Here is a 20032-nt window from a genome sequence, read left to right on the forward strand (position 1 = left end):
AGGTGAGGTTTTGGAAAGCCAAAGGGGAAGGAATGGTATGGGAAAACTATTAATTCTGCTTGCTGAAGTGTGATCCTTGTAAATGCTGGATAAGCCTGCCAAAGGGCATCTTTGTCTGGCAGATCCATGACAGAGCATTTAATATTCCCATTTTTCATACCTGTTCTCAAGGAAGTGGTGCTAGCAGCAGAATTTTAGCTGTCTTTGGAGAAAAGCCGGATACAGAGATGGGCTGACCTAAACTGTACTTTCTGTTTGGTCTGTGCCTGGCTGTAGAATACAGACTACAGTTTATAGTGTGAAACCACTTTAGAAATTCTGTTTCGGTCATGATAAGCTATTCAAGATTAGGAGGAAAATGACTTAATGGGCATGAGGTTTTCTATTTGTATATGCAGTGCAGATTCCTTGGAAGGGTGACAATATTTAATGCTTTCAAAATGTCGTGTAAAATTATATGTGTGGCTTGGATAGAATAAAAAAATTCTTGCCACAGGGAGAGGTGAGGAGCAAATGCCATTGTTTAGCTTCTTTAACTTGCTCATGGTGACCACTGTAAACTGCAGGTGCCCTTTACAGAGTGAACTGAGGTTATTGCAAGGAAAAAAAAAAATGCCAAGAGTCTGGATTTGTCAAGGATATAACATAGTGCCCTACGCCTCTGGTCACGGGCTCTGTGACCTGTGTCTGTTTGCTTCTGTGGAACTGGTGACAAACAGGAGGAGAAGAATGCAGGCAGTGAAACACATGGACAGACCTTGCCCTGGCCAGGTGCTTTTACCCTGCTGCAATGCCAGAAATGTCACTGTTAGAAGGTGGCACTGCCCAGACAGGTGGGAGTCATACTCGAGGTCCTTTCTTCTGCAGTAGTTCACTCTGGACAGCAAAATCTTAATGATGAAAGCATTATTTGATAACTTTTCATGTTGTATGAGAGGTGAACGAAGCCACAGAAGGTGATTATGAAAAGGGGCTATAATGTAAGGATGGAATGGTTAGGGTTGGAAGGGGCTTTAAAGAACAACCAGTTCCATCTGAGACGATTGAGATTGCATGTTCTAACCCAGTTCTGGTATTTCTGTGAATTTAAAAGTTGATCAATTTATTGCATCTGTACCTCATTTCCCCCTCATTAGAGGAAAGATTAATTTATACTTGTGTAGTATTTTGAGCAATAGTCTTTCATGCCTCGTTTACTGGTTTGTTTTTTGCTTGGGTTTTTTTTTTTTTGCCAGTGCTATACCCAAAAATACAGAGCTATTCCCTGGTATTCACACCAGGTCAGCTGAGTAAAGAGATGCCTGTCCTCTTCTTGTATCTTTGCCTCATGGTGCTCTCAGGACAGACCATCAGTGCTGCATAAAAATAAATTTATTACTTCATACTATATACTGGATGTGATAGAAGTCAGTAGCAACCACAAGACTGTTGTCCTATGGGACCACAGAATTAGAAAAATATGTTGTTATTATTATGTATAAGGACAAACAGTTTTATTTCAGGTTGTGTAAGTTGAAGAGCTTGATTTTATGATATAATAGCATTTAAACACTAAGGTGTAATCTTACCCCAACATTTAGAAACAAGTTCTTTTGAAGATTATTCCTTGGAGGTTAGGCCAGATCCTGTGTAAAGAATGGTGGTTCATAGTTCTTTATTTCCTTTCCCACTTCTGTCAGGATAACCTGCAAAGGGAGAAAAACAACATTTGCCCTTTATAATAAAAGCTTCAAAAGAGAAAAGCTATGGAAATGAGTCAACTTAGGATGTGAAGTCAGTGTTGCAAGCTCTGCCAAGTGCAGCTTGCAGAAGATGAGACAGCTTGAGCAAGCCCTTCCACTGGACATGCACTTTTCACATGACTTTTTTTTTTTTTAATTGTGAAATGTACTGTGGACTTCAGTTTGTGATGTTCAGTTCTGGTCTCATTGGCCAGTTTCTCTGCTTTCAGAACATACATAGAGGAGTATTTTCAACCAGATCTGTGAAGGGCTGAGAAAAGGTGAAGAAATGTTCTCTGCTGGAGTAATTATGAATACACACAGGAAAAAAAAAAGTCACTGAACAAAACAAGGTTATTGTGTCATGTTTGTAACACACACAGAAATATGAATATCAAATATTCTATGTAACATAGAAAACCTCTTAAAATCAGTGTTAAATCATGCAAGCACACTGCATGGACCAGCACACAATGATGTGCTGTATCTCACTTCTCAGAGGAGCCATGGTTAGGTACTGTCATTTTCCTGATGGCTGTTGCAGTTCACAACTTCTTCTAAATCTTCACTTTAATCACTGGGAATGCAGCAAAAAATACCGTGATAGAAAAGGCATCAACTTTGTGCAGTCTGTGGCTCACAGGATGTGATGTTAGTTTTGACTGACATCCTGCTTTATATTTTGGCTTTCACCTTCTGCTCTGCGTGTTGCTCCTGTTAATTCAATGTCTATCGATTTTGCTGAGTTACTCCAGAATTAGAGAGATATAACTGAGAGCAGAATTTGGCCTTGTGTGCCCTTCCAAGGGTGCTAAGTTTGAAGAGATACACACAGAGCAACACTGGCTAAATGGCAACTGAAGGGGAATATGAAAACCATCTGTAAGTATTTAAAGGATGCAAAGACTAAAGAGGAGGTGGGTTTGGACTGCATGTTCCAGTAAGAGTTTCAACTTAACTAACAGGGATAAAACTAATAAAGGAAAATAGGGAAGATTAGAAAAGCAGTATATCTGGAAACTTAGGAATCAGTCTCATAGTGTACATATATTTTTGTGAGAATGGAGTGAAAGCCACTGTGCCATTTCCAAGAAAACAGGAGGATACAGCTATGCCTTTGTATAAAGTACTCTTAACTACCTGGGAGATGGCAAGACAGGACTTCATGTCTGCCTTTCTGTTTGGTCAGCAGAAATGGATTGGTTTCTCTCTCCCTCTGTTCCATCTTTAGGAAGCATGTGGATGACCATCTGGGTCCAGACAGATTCTGTGCTTCATTTCCAGTTGGTTTCATAAGGTGATTGATTTTCAATCTGCAGAAAGGAGGATCCCATGGAGAAAAACTCTACCTTCCTACAAGAGGTACCTTCCATGTAAGACAAAGCCTTGGGGGGAGAAATCAATATAACTTAATCCTTAAGTTAATTTAGGTTAAAATGAAGTGTAAAGAGAATTGTATGCTTCAAGGCACTATCAGCTCTTTCCTAATGGGCATTGGCTCACTCCTAACAGTGCCAAATATCATCAGAGCATCTTTGAAATCCAGTGGATTCAACAGGAGTTCAAGGCCCTTGGCCCCCAGGCAGGAACAGACCCTGTACATGTCAATTTAGGAGTATCTTGAACTGGGAAGTTAACAGAGTTGAAGCTGGTTTGGTTGTCTCCCAAAAGTCTTATTTTAAGCTCCTTAAACTGAACCATAACAGCTCCTGCCTGGCATAAATTATAATCCTCCAAAATGCTCTGTACTCTCTCATGCAAGTCATTTATAGTGACTGTTTCAACTCTGTTCCAAAGAGCAGTTTTAAATCCCAGCAGAAATAGCCTGACCCCACAAACAGGGGCTGCTTCCTTCCGCCCCTCCTCGTGTGTGCAGTACCCAAGTTATCAGAGTGCTCCGTGCCTATTCCCACAGCGGAAATCCTACCAGCACAGGCCAGCCAATCCTCCCTTTTTGAGAAGTGAATCTCCCTCCCTGCTCACCAATCAAAGATGGAAATTGCAGCAGGTCATTGGCAGGAGCTTAGCCCCAAGCTTGATCAGCTACACAAGAGGATGTGAGTGCTTCTGTTGAGTAGTTGTTTGGAAACCGGTGCCTGACCACCAGTTGTTATCTTGGATGTGTTTTTAGCCATTGTGGGCACTTCTCCCTGCCCATTGGAAGTGGTTCATTCTTTCAAGCAATCCATAAATTATGAGCAAGTCATGCAAACTTATGTTGCTACATGCAAAATGGCACACACTACATTTATATCTTACTTTTGCTTACAGTGGGAAATCTTTTGCTGCAAGAAGACAACAACATTTTCTAGTTTACCTTCTCCTCGTGATTATTTTACAGCATGTAGGTATTTATGGATGAGGACAGTCAGCCCCTTTGCCTGGGTGTGAGACCCAGCAGGTGAGTCAGCACCTTCTGATGGCTGAGAAGTGGTGTCCCTCAGGGGCCTGTAATGGGACCAAGTCATTTTTGATGTCTTCATCTATGACATGGACAGTGGCATTGATTGTGCACTGAGCAAGTTTGCAGATGACACCAAGCTGAGGGTGCAGTGACACACCTGAAGGACAGGGTGCCATCCAGAGGGACCTGGACAAGCTTGAGTAGCGGCCCAGCTCTGGGAGCCCAGCACAGGAGGAAATGGAGCTGCTGGAGCCAGCGTAGAGGTGGGACACCAGGGTGATCAGAGGTTGCCCAGAGAGGCACAGATTGGCCAGTGAGGTGGAGGATGCCCCATCTCTGGAAACAGTCAAGGTCAGGCTGGGCAGGGCTCTAAGCAACCTGATCTGTAGAAGCTCTCCCTGCTCATTGCAGAGGGGTTGGGCTATGTGGCCTTTAAAGGTTACTTCTAGCCCAAATGATTTTATGATTCCATGAAAAAGGCATCAAGAATTTGGAAGGGCAGGCTCTGTACAAGTTGTCACAAGTAGCTCTTTAGAGAAACATTGTGCCCACTAATAACTGGCCTTGTGGATCACCTACTTCTGCTTAATCCATCTTCATTTTTATTGTGGAGTCATACAGAGCCAGACCTGCCAGACACTTAGAGAAACAAAGGATGGAAAACATAAAGCAGTCAAAGAGAGGTAAGGATGGGCCAAGCTGGAGTGGTGTAAGAGCCTTTAACTTCCTGTTTGTGTCAGGAAGACTTTAATATAAAGTACAGCAACCTAGAACCTATTAAATGGACTTCTGTGGGCAGTCCTTAAACTGGCTCCTCGAGGTGGAGATTATTGTGTCATGAGCGCCATTAACTTTCATAACATTATTTCCATGAGAGGTTATTACACATTAAATTACAACATTCTCATGCATCCAGGCTTCTTGTAACAGTAGGAGCAATGGTGGGCTGGAGAAGACAGCTGGGTTTGCACGTGGTCTATGTCCATTTACTTAAGCAGAACCATTTTACTGCTGCTGGAGGAATGCAGCAAAAGGTCAGTGCTGAAACTCCACTAAAGTAAGTTGAGCACACATTCCATCTGCCAACATATGCTCACTCCTTGCTTGATCAAAAAGGAAATTTCAGAGCTCTGCTGCATGCTTGCCTTGACCCTGCTCGACACCGCCTGTCCAGTGGGCATCAGACAAACCATTCTCTAATCCTGCGTGGAATACGCATTCTGCTGAAAGGATGCCTGGAATAGCTGCCCAGCAGCAGCAACAGTGTCATCCTAAACTGGGCCCATGCACAGGGAGAAGTGCAGGACAGCACGGAGAGGGATGTCAGGAGAAGTGTTACATGAATGCATGAAATGTATGGGTTTATTTCCTAGTCCTGTGCACCCATCACAACCTGACTCTGTCTAAATGAGACTCATCTTTGCAGGGGAAAAATTAACTCAATGTTGTCATTCAGCTCTTGCATTTTCTTTGCCTGTCTTCTTCAAATGTTTCATCTTCTAAAGTCTGCCTGATCTGGTCAGTGTCAGAGGAGGAATTCTGTACTAACACCATGCACAAGGATATGCACCAACTTAACTGGGCTGTTAAAAATTGCAAAAGTGAAGCTCTTGTAGCTACAAGAGCTTTTGGCTGATTTAGAACATGCCCTCATAACATCACTTGATAAAAATAAGACTTGGGCTTTTTAATAGAACAAATTATTTAGGCTTTATATTTAACCATGGTCACTGTTAAAGCTATAACTGGTTTTCAGAATATTTTAGGAATCTGATCTTGATCTTCCATATGTTAAAAACCATCATAACAAATACCTTACACTGTGGTTCCTGACGAAGAATTAACAAGGTGGCTGCAGCCTTAAACACAAAAAGTTTGCTTTGGACTCAGATTTGCTGCTGTTTAGAGTATCTACTGGAAATTATAATTTCAAGGCAAAGAAGGAGATAGCCTTGAACCAGAAAAACTCACAAACCTGCATGATTTCTGTAGAGAGGGTACTGATGTTCTAGTTACTTGCAGCCAGCTCTTCAACAGATCTCAGATTCCAGTGGGAAAAATGGCATCAATATAGAGGTCTCCTCGATGCACTGAAAGCAGAGGATATTTTGACACAGGGAGACAGGCTCCTTTCTGAAAACAGGACTTGCAGTCTTTAAAAATAATATGGAATGACCATTGTAATCAACCAGATTAGAACTGCATTTACTCATCTCATGTTGTCTTTAGGCTGTGCCTTGGGGAGAAGATTCAAGTCCATTTAAGTGTATTGTATAGTCATGGATTATGAGGAAAACATCTAAAATCACACAGAAAAACATGAATATAAAAAGATGAGGCTAAAGAATGAGGTCTTTGCTGTCAGAAACCAAATTAATTTTTAAATAATTGTATTTTACTATGTGTGATGACCACATAGAACCAAATCACAATAAGCAATAATTTGGAGAGTGAAAACAAGACCCTGCATGAATGTGGCAGGCATTTGAGGAAGAATCCATCACTACTCCCAAATGAGTTTATTTTCCCTAACCTTCAAGTCTGCAGTTAGCAACGATAAATTGAATTAAAAGTTGATACAATGAAGGTAGGCCTGGCATCCAGCTGGCCCCTGAAAAGCTGGAATAATGGATTGACAGGATTCTTGTGCAGCCTGGCATTAATAATTGCAGAGCCTTGACCCTGGCAATAGTCCAGGCTGGGCACGGATTGACTGGGGAGCAGCTTTGCTTTGAGAAGAGAGTGGGGATCATGGTGCAGAGAGTTGAACCCAAATTCATAGTTGTGTTGAGGCAGGACAGCCACAGACTGGGCTGTATTAGCCCAAAGATGGCCAGGAGGTCAAGGGGTGAGGGAAGGGAATATTTCCCATCACTGGCACATCTGGTGTGCTATGGTCAGTTTAGGGCATCCTAGCACAAGAGAGAAGTCAACAGATTGGAGGAAATCCAGCAGACAGCCCCAAGGATGCACAAAGAGCATGTTGAAGGTGTTCAAGGAGAGGCTGAAGGTGTTCTCAGAAGTTTCTGAAGGATCAAGAGACTGCTAAGCTGTTTGGAGCATTTTTGACTGAATGGAAAAAAGCTTCTGTTTGCCTTGGAAAGATGCCATATGAATAAGGTTCTGGATATCACCAGGGATGTAATTCTGTCATCCTTCTGTGGAGAATTCAGAACATTGTGCCATAACTGCAGCCCTTCTTCAAGCACAGAAGATGCCAACAGGATGCAACCTAACAGCTCTCTGCAGGAATTGTGCAGGTCTTGTAGAATGAGCGGAGTGCAATGGGAAGAGGGTGGCAGAAGAGGAAAGGAAGAGATGTCAAAACCAGGATCCTTTCTAAGGAAATTAAACAATGAATCACAATTGCTTGAATGATGAATTACAAGCTTTAGACCTTTAGGTGTTGCCTGTCATGCAGGGGGAAAAAAAACCCAAACACTTGAAAAACCCAGGGAAAAGTTCACAAAAGGTTTCAGAATTCTCCTTTGAAATGTTAGAGAAGATCCAGACCAATGGATGAAGAATTGACATGCAAGAGAAAGCCCTCAACTGAGCTAATGGTGCACAACACAAGGAACACACAATAACCTGGCAAATGACAGAAATTGCCTTTAACCTTCTATGGTCATTATATAATTTAATCTGAATAGTTCTATGGTCAGGAATCACACAGAGATCAGCTGGGCCACTGGACAGAATCTCATCCTCAACAATAATAAAAACCAAGGGTTTTTTTTTTTTGCTTTCCTACTCAAAATGTTACTTAAATGTGGCATTTAGCATCCCTGTTTCTGCTGTAATGAGCAAACTGTGCATGAAATAAACGAACCAAATTAAACATGTCCCTTGTCATTCATCTCTTCTAATAAATAACTCCAGGCAGATCCCTGTGGGGGTGGTGGCTGTCACTTCTGTTTTCTTCACTCGGCCTTTTACCCTTGGACTGCCTGTCCTTGTGGAGTGGGAACAGCTGAGGAGGTGATGAGAGAAGCAGTGTGGGCTGGTGGGCACAGTATCAGGTGGGAAGTCACAGGTCTGCCATGGAGTCACCGCTCTCTTTTCTGACAGTCATTCCCATTTCTGTGGGACATGGAGAGGGAGACATGGCCAGCTCAGGAGGTCAAAGATGGGCATATTTGATTGTCTCTGTGCTTGACATAACCTCTGCAGAGAATGAGTTCAGCATGAATAAGCAGTAAACCAAGATCTTTTTCCAAGCAAGCTAGCATCCACCTTGTCCTAAATCCTCCAGAGTTTCTTGTGGGAGTTTTCTCCACTTCCCTCAAAAACCAAAACAAAACAAAACCAGCATGAAGCTGTTTTGTGATTTGGGCTTGCCTGTAAGAAACTGGCATGTGCAATCTCAGTGAGAGATTTCCCTGTAGAGAAATGGGAAGATAATTATTTGAGATCACTCTTAGCTGTTAAATTTACACACTCTCCTGCCCAGGTGTGTCTGAGTGGCCTAACCAGGAATTCTGTGTGTGAGAGAAAATGGATGTTCTCTGTTAATATCTTGGCTTCCTCATGACTGGTGATGACAAACCATATTTGAGCAGGTCTTGTACATGCTTTAGGAGTCAGCAGCTGCAATGAAGGTATAGTTTTGGGTCAGAAGTTTGCTTGCTTCAGCCTCCAAGAGCTCATCAGCTGCCGAGGCTCTTAGGCAAGTTTGCGGTCGGTTGTCCTGTTTATTAATTTTGGGGATCAGTGTGACAACAAATCTGCCTCTCTGTTGGGTAGTGGGAAGAGAAATAACAAATACAATGTGCTACAACCCTTTCTGTCATCCTGCTGCTACCAGAGCTCAGGTCTTCTGCTGATTAATCATTTATCCAAATTAGCCTTGATGGCCAACAACATCCATGTTCCCTGATGTTGTTGGCATCAAGGGAACAACACCCTTTTTAATGTTACCAGTTCTACAGTTTGGTGGAGTCCTTGGGTGTCAGTACAGCTCTGCAACCCTTGCTCTGTTATTTTTTATGCTGCTTTCAGATTGTGATTAATATTTAATTCATAACAGTCCTGATATCTGTGTTACAGATCTCTCCACACTGGTCAGCAAACCCCATTAACCTAAAGATGATCATATGTGGCTCCATGGTCATACTTGGGCTTACAGATTTTTATGCAACTTGTCCCTGCCACAACAGGCAAATTTATCACCTGGAAATCTCCCTTCTTCACTGTCTACCATCAGCTTGGGTCTTCACAGGCAAGGTGAACAATTTTAGTCCATCCTTCTGTGTTTGAACAAGGGCTTGCTCTTTCCAGGCCTTAAAATAGGGAGGTAATTTTAACAGATTTGAAAATGGAACTTAGGACCCTAAGTCATCACACATTTTTTTTTAAATACGTGCTCTGCATCCATATCATGTTACTGCTCAGCTGCAGGACTTTTCTTAGACTATCTGAAAGTGGATCTGAACTGCTGTGCTCCAAAGAGGGGTTATTTTAATATTGTGCTGAAATACTGACAATGAAAACTTGTTGCTTTAGGCTGTGAGCACTGTCACCCCAGGTCTTAAGAGTTTGAGTAAGCAGAGTTTGATTGCTGAAGTAAATTTTTACTATTTTGGAGTTCACATGGTTTATTTTACTGCAAATTTTATTGGTATCTCTCTTCCAAATTTCACTGGGCACATGAAGCAGGACAACATGCTACCTGAAAATCAGAAGGTTACAGTGTGTTTTCTGGAAATAGTAATTTCATGGGCCAAGAGGACAAGTTTAAGCAGAATGAGACAGCTTTTAGAGCAAACAAGGCTTGCCTAATTGAATCAGAAGCTCAAGAATTTACTTGGAAATTCAAATGCTAATACACAGAAACTCAGCAACCTGCTGGCCACAGATCTAGCTGGAGAAGGGTTCAAGACTAATTTCAATTCTGATGCAGAATTGTTGAGCAGTACAAGGCTGTACAAGTACAAGTACATCTCCCAGCTGCACACACTTGATCTGGAGCCAGACACCAGGACTCCTGGTCTTAAGAGGACCAGGTGTCCCAGTGAAATCACAAATTTTAGTTATTTGGTTTGGTTTACAGATCAGGCAAGAAAAGTCCTGATTTTTTGCAAGCAAGTAATCTGTGCACCCTTTCCATACAGAATGCTGTCAGATGGACTTGCTCAGCAGGAAACTGTTGGAGCAAGGCTGTCTTCTGGGTCACCACAGCCCTCAGCAGTCACTTTCCAGATGGACTGACTAAAAGATAAACCAATGCATCCCATAGACTTGTCAGAAATTATCTTTGTTTTGTGTCTGACCATTTGGTTTTACCTCTAGGATCAAGGGTACTGGGATGAGACACTTTGTAGGATTACAAAGTGCTCCTTTAACCTGTGCCATCAGGACACCTTGTGGGGAATCCACAGTGGTAGATGTGCCAGCAAAAGCTGGAGGAGCTCATTCAGCCCATGGTTTGTCTTTGCTCTGTGAAACCTGATGAATGAGACATAAAGACGCAAAGGTGACTAAAGCTGAGGATGGAAATCCAGCTCTGCACCCATTACACTTGAAAAGTTCTCCAGAGGGAAAAATAAACAGGAAAGAAAATATTACAATGCATGTTTTTACAGATAGTGATGGCTCTGAGATCAGGCAGTGTTGCCAGAAGTCACATGCATTGTGAATGGGCAGATTTCAGACTACAGCATAAGAAAAACTGGGAAATTTGTGCTCCATGCTTGTAACAGGGATCCTGGACTTTGTTTCCCAGTGATGCTGGCCTCTCATGAAGACTGCAGCTATGATAAAAGGATGTAAAATACTACTATTATTCCTTTCTAAAAATGATGTATGTGCTTTATATAGATGAAAAAAATCATCACATAAAGTAGAAAGCAGGAGAGAAAAGGATTTGAGAATTTTCTTTATCAGCAAAAGATATCCTTCCTTTGGCCACTACCCTAAGCCAGCCAGAGTTCAGGGTGTGCTTGGACAAGGTTCTCAGGCATGTGGTGAGACTTTTGGGGTGTCCTGTGCAGAGCCAGGCGTTGGACTTGCATGATCCTAGTGGGTCCATTCTAGCTCAGGTTATTCTGTGATTCTGTGACAGTCCAAGTTCAGCTTCAGCAAAGGCACAGAGACCTTGAAATGTCACCTGGCACAAGCCAGGGCCTAGCCCTGTGGCTCACAATTATTTTATAGCTGAGCCTGTCTCCTGAGAGTAATCAATACTCACATACATCACTGACTATGACTGTTCACCTGCCTCAGGGCTGCCAGGGGCTCCCCTTCACCTCATGGGGCTCCTGCTGGGGAGTCTGCAGTGTCCCAGGCCTCGTATTGCACTTCTGCTACTGTGAAACTCTGTCACACTGGGTGTGCTCAGTTTAATTATGCTTCCAGGTACTCCCCTCATTAATAGGCTTCTCAAATGACACAGAAGATGCAGGCCTGTGCTATGAGAAGCTGACAGACATACTGACAAAAATATTTGTATGAATCTCAGTTGTTTTCTTCTGACTTATGTTTTGATAAGTTCTGTGAAACTAATTGAGATAGGAGTCTAATCTGTCCAGCTCCAAAGGAACTGAAACAGCTTCAGTGGAAGATGAGGGGAAATAATTAAGACAGTCTGAGCAAATGGAAGGGGACGCAAATTAAGATGGTCGTAAGTTACAGAAATAGTGAGTATTTGGGCTTGAGGAAAGGAGATAGTGAAATACTGGGAAGCTGTACCCATGTCACTTTTTCCTCATCTTTAACACATCACCTAAGTCCTTGTCTTGCTCCTACAAATACAATTGCCCCCCTGCTGGAGGCACACACCCTCCCCAGGTAAATGTGATCATCTGGAAGTCACCTCAGTGAAAACCAGGAAGATCTAATGTTCCTATCTACGTGTCACTGCAAGATCAATGCCCCAGCCTCTGTGGCCTGTGCAGCAGAATTCCCACGGGGATAAAACCTGCAGAAGCTGGGGCATTTGTCCCTGCTGCACAGCTTACCTCTCCTTCAGCCAGCCAGGAGCAGTCCCTGCAGAGGTACAGACAGAGGTTAGCACGTGGGTCATTCAGTTAGAGGTGCCTTGGCTTTGCAGGGTGTGCACAAAAAGAGCTGTGGCCACCACAAGCTGATTGTCCCCGAGTATTGAGGTGCCTTGACAAGCACCCGCCGATCGTGCCACCAAGGAAGCGGCTGCAAACCTCTCATTGCTCACTGATGAGGTCCAGAACTGTTTTTACACCTTCTTCTCTAAATAAGGAAGCTGCCTGGGAGGCCTCTGACTCCCCGACCAATTTGACTCCTTTGCTTCCCACAGCCAATGAAATCCCACTCCTGCCTCCAGTCTTGGGTGACAGCACTCCAACCTCAGCAGGCAGGGAGGACGCAGGTTTGTGTTACAGCCCTGGCAGCCTCACCTTGGGCAGGCTGTTGATGTCAGAGTGATGATGTGGGCAGGGACAGCCCCTGCACTATAAAGATGGCTCAATCAAATATAACGGAGGCTGCCCAGCGGGAAGCAGGATCTACAAACCATGGTCCCCACCAGTTGGAGTCCTACTGGCCTGTCTCTGCTCCCAACCCAACTGCTATCAGGCTTTAGTTTCAGGTCAGCAAGCTCTATTTGCTTTCCAAAAATAAGCCTCTGCCACCATGCTGAAGGGAGAAAAACAAGAAGGGCGGTATTTTTAGGGCCATTAATTCTGACCACGTGCCCAGGAGGTGAACCGGATGGCCACGGCACAAAGACTTCTCATCACTATGTCCTGCGACGCCAGCGCTCACCGGACGTTGCCTGCGTTCCTTCTCCTGGGTTTGCTAGCCGGGATTGCTGCCACACACCCAGTTGTAAGCAGAACTAATGGCACATTGCTGGAGAGAGGATGGCAATCTCTGCTGTCCAGGTCCATGGCTGGGATGTCAGGGGAGAAGGCAGATGTGAACTGGGAGAGTGACTATTTGCTAGGAATCAAGAGGCAGCGGAGGCTTTACTGCAACGTGGGCATCGGGTTTCACCTTCAAATCCTCCCAGACGGAAGGATAAGCGGAGTTCACAATGAAAACCAATACAGTGAGTTGCATCCAGAAATGAAATAGAATAGATGTCACTTAATTGCTGTGAACTCTAGTAATTACCCTTCACAGAGTGCAAATGTTATGACTTGATATTATTAATCTGTGCTACATACGTTGCCTTTTAAAATCTCTGGGATGAATAAAAATGAGAACCCTTTGGGCTGAAATGTGGCACAAAATGCTTAGACAAATTTAGAAAGAATTCATTTTTACCTGCTTTGCTGAACAGATGAGAAAAGACAAACCAGATCGAAAACTGACTCTGCTGCATTTTCTTGCTCCTCACCTTCTCATTTGCCTTTAGAATCCAGGAGGTTTTTGCTGAGTCAAGAGTGTCAAAGCATGATTCTTGAATCCCAGCTGACCAGTATTTTTGGGACACTCAGTGTGTCCTATGGAAGGGGTTTGCTGGTCCTGGTTTGTTCATTCTTGTGGGTGCTGTTCTGTTACCCTAGGAATTAAGGAAAGCATTAGTCATGTGGGTTTGAATTTCCTGTAGAGGGCAGTTGCTATAATCTTTTGCAGCAATGTCATGTGGGACTTCAAAATGCAAGCTACACTTCTTTAAGGCTCAGTAAAAAACCTTTTCTAAGTATAGCATATTACATAAAAATAATTTTCTTATTGAAAAGGTCCAGAGTTTGACAGATCAAAAGAGTTTTATAGAGCAAAAGGCTTATACAGAATGTGACTACAATTCTAGAATAATTATTTTCAAATCCTGTGCCATTTAGAAAACCCAAGATCATCTCTGTGTATATTTATTTTGCTGCATTAAGGAGTTAATTCTTATAAAGAATATATGACAAGTTTGTTAGTTTTTAAAAAAAAAGATATCTGAATTGCCTTCTGTTAACTCTAGATTCTGTGATAACACTCCTATTAAACTTCATGTTTTTCAGGTCTCTTTGAAATATCCACTGTAGAAAGAGGTGTTGTAAGTCTGCTTGGTGTGAAAAGTGCTCTCTTCATTGCAATGAACAGCAAAGGCAGGTTGTATGGAACAGTAAGTACAAATTCAAGTAGCTTTCCACAGTTTAAACAAAAGGGTTTTGAAGTGGTTTGGTTTGGTTTAGTGTTTTGCTTTGTTTGTTTGTGTTTGGTTTGTTTTGGCTTTGTTTGTTTCAGTGTTTTCCTTATGGAAATCGCTGATTACAAGCAGAGAAAATAGCCCTCCTGTTACAGGGAGCCTGCCCAGCCTGCTGTCATCAGTGGTATTTAATGCAACAAGCAGCATGGCTGTTACAGGGCTGGGATTTTAAAGCTTTCCTGTAAGACTGTGCAGGGGACACTTTAGGAAAATGAACATATTCTGCAAATAGTACAGATTAATTGGATGGCTTCTCCTAAGGTCACAGGGCTGCAAACACATTGTAGCAAAGCTGAGCCCCATTGATTCCATCCTGCATTGCATTGTGTGTAGGAGAGGCACAATTATAGCTATTTCCAACAGCTACCCTTAGTAAAATAATGACCACATGCTCCTTCCTACCAAAAAAACCCACACCATCAAGAATAAATAGGAAGTCTACCCTACAAGGTCAACATGTGTGCCTGGGGTTATTTTAATGATCAGTTTTGTGAGATCAGTTGCAAAGGGTGAGAAAATAATACCTATTAACAATGGTATGCAAATCATACTGAAACACCATCATCCTCATATAGATGATTTGCTATTTAAATGCAGTTCAACCTCTGAGATGTGAGCAACTGCATCCCCAGTCGAAATATCCAGCAGAAAAAGTGCTTGTTAGGAGGTGCATGTGAAAGAGGCTAGGTAAAATCAGCCCATCTCAAAGTAATGAATGGCACTGGTTGTATCAACCTCTTTTGCCAAGAAGCAGCAGAGTCCTTTCCTTTGGAACAGCTGTAATTTCAACAAAGCATTGCAGTGGTTTAAAATAATGCCAAATGTTGTGAGGGACTTGTGGTCATTACTAACCTGATTCCCTCTCACACTCATAATGACAGTAGGACACTTTAAGGTCCCACTTCAGGAATATTCCTTCAATCACAAGTGATCACAAGCACCTAAAAAGTGCCACAAGTCCAACTGCTTTACTTAGCTGGGTCTTTCTAAAGAAGTACAGGGTCTGGCTTCAGAAATCCCTTTGATTTTTTCCTCCACTTTCAACACAGTTTTATTTCTCTTCAAAGACACTTCCAAAAGCTGTAAGAGATGTGCATTTTCCCTTGCAAAGCACAAGGCAAGTTAAACTCTTACAGGCTTTGGGTGGTATTATCACACCGTTGCCCAAATAGAACTGCATTGGTGGCATCTCATGTGCCAGACATTTGAAGTCAGAGAATTATTCTGCTTTCTCTTTTAATTTCCTCTGCATTTGACTCCTACTTATCCTTGCACCTCCTCTCCCAGATAATTCCCTCTCCTTAGATTTTCATGTTTTGACATGGAGGATATTAAAACTATTTTCCCAGATTAGAACCGGCTGTATAGTTAAATGTTACTAATGGTTTAAGAAAGAAATTATTTACTGCTAGTCAAATCTCTTATTAAAGCAAGCAGTTGTCCCTGGACACTGCTGTTTGGAAAAGCTCTGAAGGTTTCAACAGCCAGCATATCATTTTTTTTTATAAATGATGGAACTTCTGGCAGAGGGGAGGTCTTAAATAAAGCTGTTGTTTGGGCGAGAGGGTGCAACGCTGACAGAAATTATTACTTGCAAATAAAATGAAGAAATCCATGATATATCATGAATTAACTCGATCTACCACAGGAAATACACAGTCTATTCTCTGGACAGGTGGCATCTGAGTTCATCTGACACCAAATTAGCACCGAGGAGGGAGATTTATTGTTGGCCGCAGTGGCTGCGGCACCACCTGTCGCACACTGCAACGAGCCCTGGTGTGAAAACACAAGGAAGAAAAATGACCTGGGCCTTGGTGGAAAATTGATTGTACCTGATTTGTATCCCTACCCCCTCCCCTTGCTGTTCCTTAGGCTGTTTTCCAAGATGAGTGCAAATTCAAGGAAACCTTGCTGCCCAATAACTACAACGCATATGAATCCAATGTTCACCATGGCGCTTACATAGCCCTGAGCAAACATGGCAGGGTGAAGAGAGGGAACAAGGTTTCTCCTGCCATGACAGTGACCCACTTCTTACCAAGAATATGAGCGCCAGCAAAACAGAAGATTAAATCCCAGGACAAACTGTTTCGTTTTGCACATGGGGAATAACCTCCCAGGTAAAGTATTTATACTGGTCATTGGAAGAAAAAAAAAAAAAAAAGGAATTTCTATATCTATGTGTATATTTGGATAAAAATATTTGTACTTGATTCATCACATAGCATATGTAATCCAATGCTGCTTCTCTTCTACTCTGTACAAATTTTAAATGGCTGTGTGCCTCTTTTGGTGCTGTACAGAGAAAAATGCAAGCTGGAGTGCAAAGGAAGTTTTTGGAAGATGCAGAATGGCTGTGGGCAACCATCTAATCAATCATAGGTGATTTACTAAATATTATTTACCTCAGATAGTAACCTCTTGTAGTGAGCTGTTTACATATCATGGGCCAAATCACCAGATGATTTTGCTTCACCAGAGCTTCAGGCAGTTCACTCCATCTGAACATCTGCCTGCACCCCCCTCTTCAGACTGTGTCCTGTCCTGTAAAGTCTTCAACCTGTTTTGATCACCAACGTGCGAATTCCACAACTGTTTCTACACAAGAGAACTGTCTGTTCCCAGAGCCCCTCCGTCTCTGAAGGGATTCCCCAGGGTCTCCCCACATGGACTGGTTGGCAAAATGAAGACCTACAATCAATTTCCCATGGGAAGGGCCACAGGATAAATCACAGATGGGTCCCAAATGCAAAACTGATTTGGGGGTGAGGATTTTGAATGGCATTTTGTGAGTTTAGTTTAGACTTACCCCCAATATAGATGTGTACATCTTTAATATTAATATTTGAATATATATAGACATGGGATGGGTGAGTGTGCATCTATGTAATTACATACTTTTAATGAATCAGTCACCCCAGTCTCCTGATGCCCAGGTGCCTTTATATAAAAGAAAAGAAATATTTAAAGGCACTCTATCTCATTTAGCTTGAATGTTGTTGATCTCTAAGAACTAGAACTGGTCTGTGGGATGCATTTTATAAAATATAAGAAATTCATAGAAGCTTCCAGCAAAGGGTTATTTTAGAAAACTCTGTGTTGAATTTTCACTGTTTTAAGTATATTTGGTTCGTCTCTATCATACCTCCCTGAGGTATTAAGGACAGAGAAAGGAGGCTACACAAGCATAACTTCCCATGTTCCCATGGGACAGAGGCATTCGTGACATAATTCCAATTGCTGTCACTTGCAAAGCATCAGTTTCAAAGACAACACAGCAAGCTGTATGAAACACTCTTCAAAGCTCTCATAGAAGCTGTACAAATGGCACATAACCTTGCCTTGCTATTTTGACAACCCTTTTCCAGATCACCAATGAAGCTGCATTCTCTGTGCCTTTGAAAGAGTATTTTAAGAGGCCCTAAGTCAATAGTCACTATAAATGTCATTTACCAGAAGCCTTGGGATTCCTGCATTGGTGGCATGCTCCTAAATTTGAAACTAGATTCAATGCAATGTCAGAGCATGAGCATTTTCAGCATAGATGGACCATGCTGCTGCAGAAGTGAATATCTGAGTGCAAGATTATCTCCCACGTCCAGCCAAAATGGGGCTATGTCCAGCCTTGACATGCCATTCTATTTGCAGGGGCTGTCTATTTGTGATGAATTTGAGCCTTCTGACATGCATGAGGAACACTGTCAGGGCCAGATCCCCAGCTGGAGTAAATCAGCCCAGGAAAACTATCAGTTTATAGCTGCAGAAGATTTGGCCCAAAGGACATACCCACAAGGATGGACCCACTGTCACCATTCCTGAGAAAACTGACAAGGCAATTGTTTTGTGAACAAGATACAGTTTTCCAGCATCTCTAGTGTGACTTATACTTGGATTTATCTGGTTTAAATGTAAATGATGATCATAGTGTAAATGAAGAGAAAAAAAAGAGTGGAATGCTGCTCACAGTACAGGAATGGGATACTTTGGAGGATGCTTTGGAAGGAAAGGAGTTGAGATGAATTGCTCTTCATTTTCTGGTCTTGTGGTATTTCAGAAAGAAGCCAAGATGACACACTTTGTTCATCCACAATGTGCGCAGCAGTTTGCTTTGGAAAAATGTGCATTTGAAGTGAAAAATCAGGATGTTTTGAGTGGGGAGAGAGTAGGTCAAAGAAAGGTTTGGAGGGTATCAGGCAGTACAGTGACCTAGAGTCCCCTAGAGGTATAGAGAGCTGTGCTGAAATGCATTAGTTGGCAAGCTGCATCCTGGTGTTATATTCTTAATTGTCTTTGAAATGAAGTTTGAAAAAGTATGGAAGAGTCCAAGGATGTAGAAGGAAACAGAGTTCAAATGCTGGCACACAAATTTGTTTCTGATCACAGCTTAATCCAGCATTCTTATAACAGGATAAAGACTGTTCCCTCTTAAACAGGGCAGCCTAGAAGAAAGTGATTGTTGCCAGGACTGATAAGCATTGGGACAGCTGGCACAAAAGCTTGGAATCAGACTCACTGGCTCCATTTTGCACACACTGGTCAAGCAAGGACAACCTGTAGACCAGGTCACAAGAAGTCAGGATGAGGGAAACAGCCTCAAGCTGTGCCAGGGGAGGTTTGAGTTGGACATCAGGAAGAATTTCTTCAGTGAAGGGGTGGTCAGGCATTGGAACGGGCTGCTCAGAGAGGTGGTGGAGTCACCATCCCTGGAAGTGTTCAGGAAATGATTGGATGTGGCTCTGGTCTGGTTAACAAGGTGGGGATTTGTCAAAGGTTGGACTTGATGATCTAGGAGGTGTTTTCCAACCTTGGTCATTCTGTGATTCTATAAATCTGTTTAGTCACAGCCTGCTAGGCTGAGACTATTCTTATGAACTGCAGACCCTTTTGGATGCAGTTTTGATGGGCATTTGGAAAGCCCCATCAGTCACTCTGCTGAGTTACTCTTTACATCACTGCTTTTTTCCTCATTACAACTCAATGCCAGCCAGATCAATGTGGAAATCACAGCTGGAATCAAAGAAGGGTATGTGACTACATAAAGAAAACTCATTAATCTAATAGGATTTCCCAAATCAGGGCCAAATTAGGGACTTCAAAACATAACTCAAGTGTGCATTAACAGGGATCATGCCATGGGCTGAGCTTTGAAAGCATTGCTGTGAATGTTCCACACCAGCCTATCGTGCCCACATCTTGCACATGGGTTTCTCCTGTGGAGTTGATGCCTATTTTTATGTTTCTCCTTCCTCAGGTAAATCCCATAACATTCTAAGACTTAATTCACTCCATTAGAAAGTAGATTTGACTGGAACTGAATCATGTTCTTAAATAAATGTATTTTTCCCAGACATGCAGAGACACAGACACACATAGAGTGGAAAAGCAGAGTAATATTTGTATACCTCACTAACTATTTCAATTCCAAGATTTTATTTTGCACAGAAAAATGGTGCCAAAGTTCTCAAATTGCTTTTTTTTTTCACTAAAATATACCTCATGTTCTGATTCAATATGGACTCACAATTGAGACTGTAAATTTGCAAGAAACACAAAACTGTCCAATCAATTGTTTGTGAAATTGCTTCTATTTTTATATGTAAGTGCTGCGCACAATAGTTTAATGTATTCATAAAATAAAATTTTATACATTTTTGGTAGTGTTTTGACTCTGAATCCCTCTTAACACTTGGTTTTTTACTTGATTCAGAAATGCTGTGTTAACTCCTCATACAAACCTAGTTTTTATTCCCCTCTAGAACCAGAGTATGCATTGATACACTGTAA

The 20032-nt window shown here is 42.3% G+C and overlaps 1 protein-coding gene across 2 annotated transcripts; it reads left to right on the forward strand.

Annotated features, from left to right (window-relative positions):
- The first annotated feature begins 3027 nt into the window (after window positions 1-3027).
- On the forward strand, window positions 3028-19900 carry FGF6 (fibroblast growth factor 6). Of its 2 annotated transcripts, none has more exons than XR_012053703.1 (3): window positions 3028-4122; window positions 14058-14161; window positions 16121-16144. XR_012053703.1 is itself a non-coding variant. In XM_002195867.5 (3 exons), exons 1-3 carry the CDS (start codon window positions 12811-12813, stop codon window positions 16295-16297), a joined length of 621 nt encoding a protein of 206 aa, XP_002195903.1. In that variant the 5' UTR covers window positions 11265-12810; the 3' UTR covers window positions 16298-19900. The 2 variants fall into 2 exon arrangements, 1 of the variants encoding a protein (XP_002195903.1); XM_002195867.5 differs by lacking the exon at window positions 3028-4122 and adding an exon at window positions 11265-13150 and having other exon boundaries at window positions 16121-19900.
- The last annotated feature ends 132 nt before the right edge of the window (window positions 19901-20032 follow it).

This window comes from Taeniopygia guttata, chromosome 1A (genome assembly GCF_048771995.1).
Source record: "Taeniopygia guttata chromosome 1A, bTaeGut7.mat, whole genome shotgun sequence".
In the NCBI taxonomy this organism is placed as follows: domain Eukaryota; kingdom Metazoa; phylum Chordata; class Aves; order Passeriformes; family Estrildidae; genus Taeniopygia; species Taeniopygia guttata.

Coding starts and splice junctions, on each gene's coding strand:
- FGF6 (XM_002195867.5), top strand. CDS start 12,811: ATGGCCACGGCACAAAGACTTCTCATCACTATGTCCTGCGACGCCAGC. Junction 13,151..14,057: donor TCACAATGAAAACCAATACA/GTGAGTTGCATC, acceptor CATGTTTTTCAG/GTCTCTTTGAAATATCCACT. Junction 14,162..16,120: donor AAGGCAGGTTGTATGGAACA/GTAAGTACAAAT, acceptor GCTGTTCCTTAG/GCTGTTTTCCAAGATGAGTG.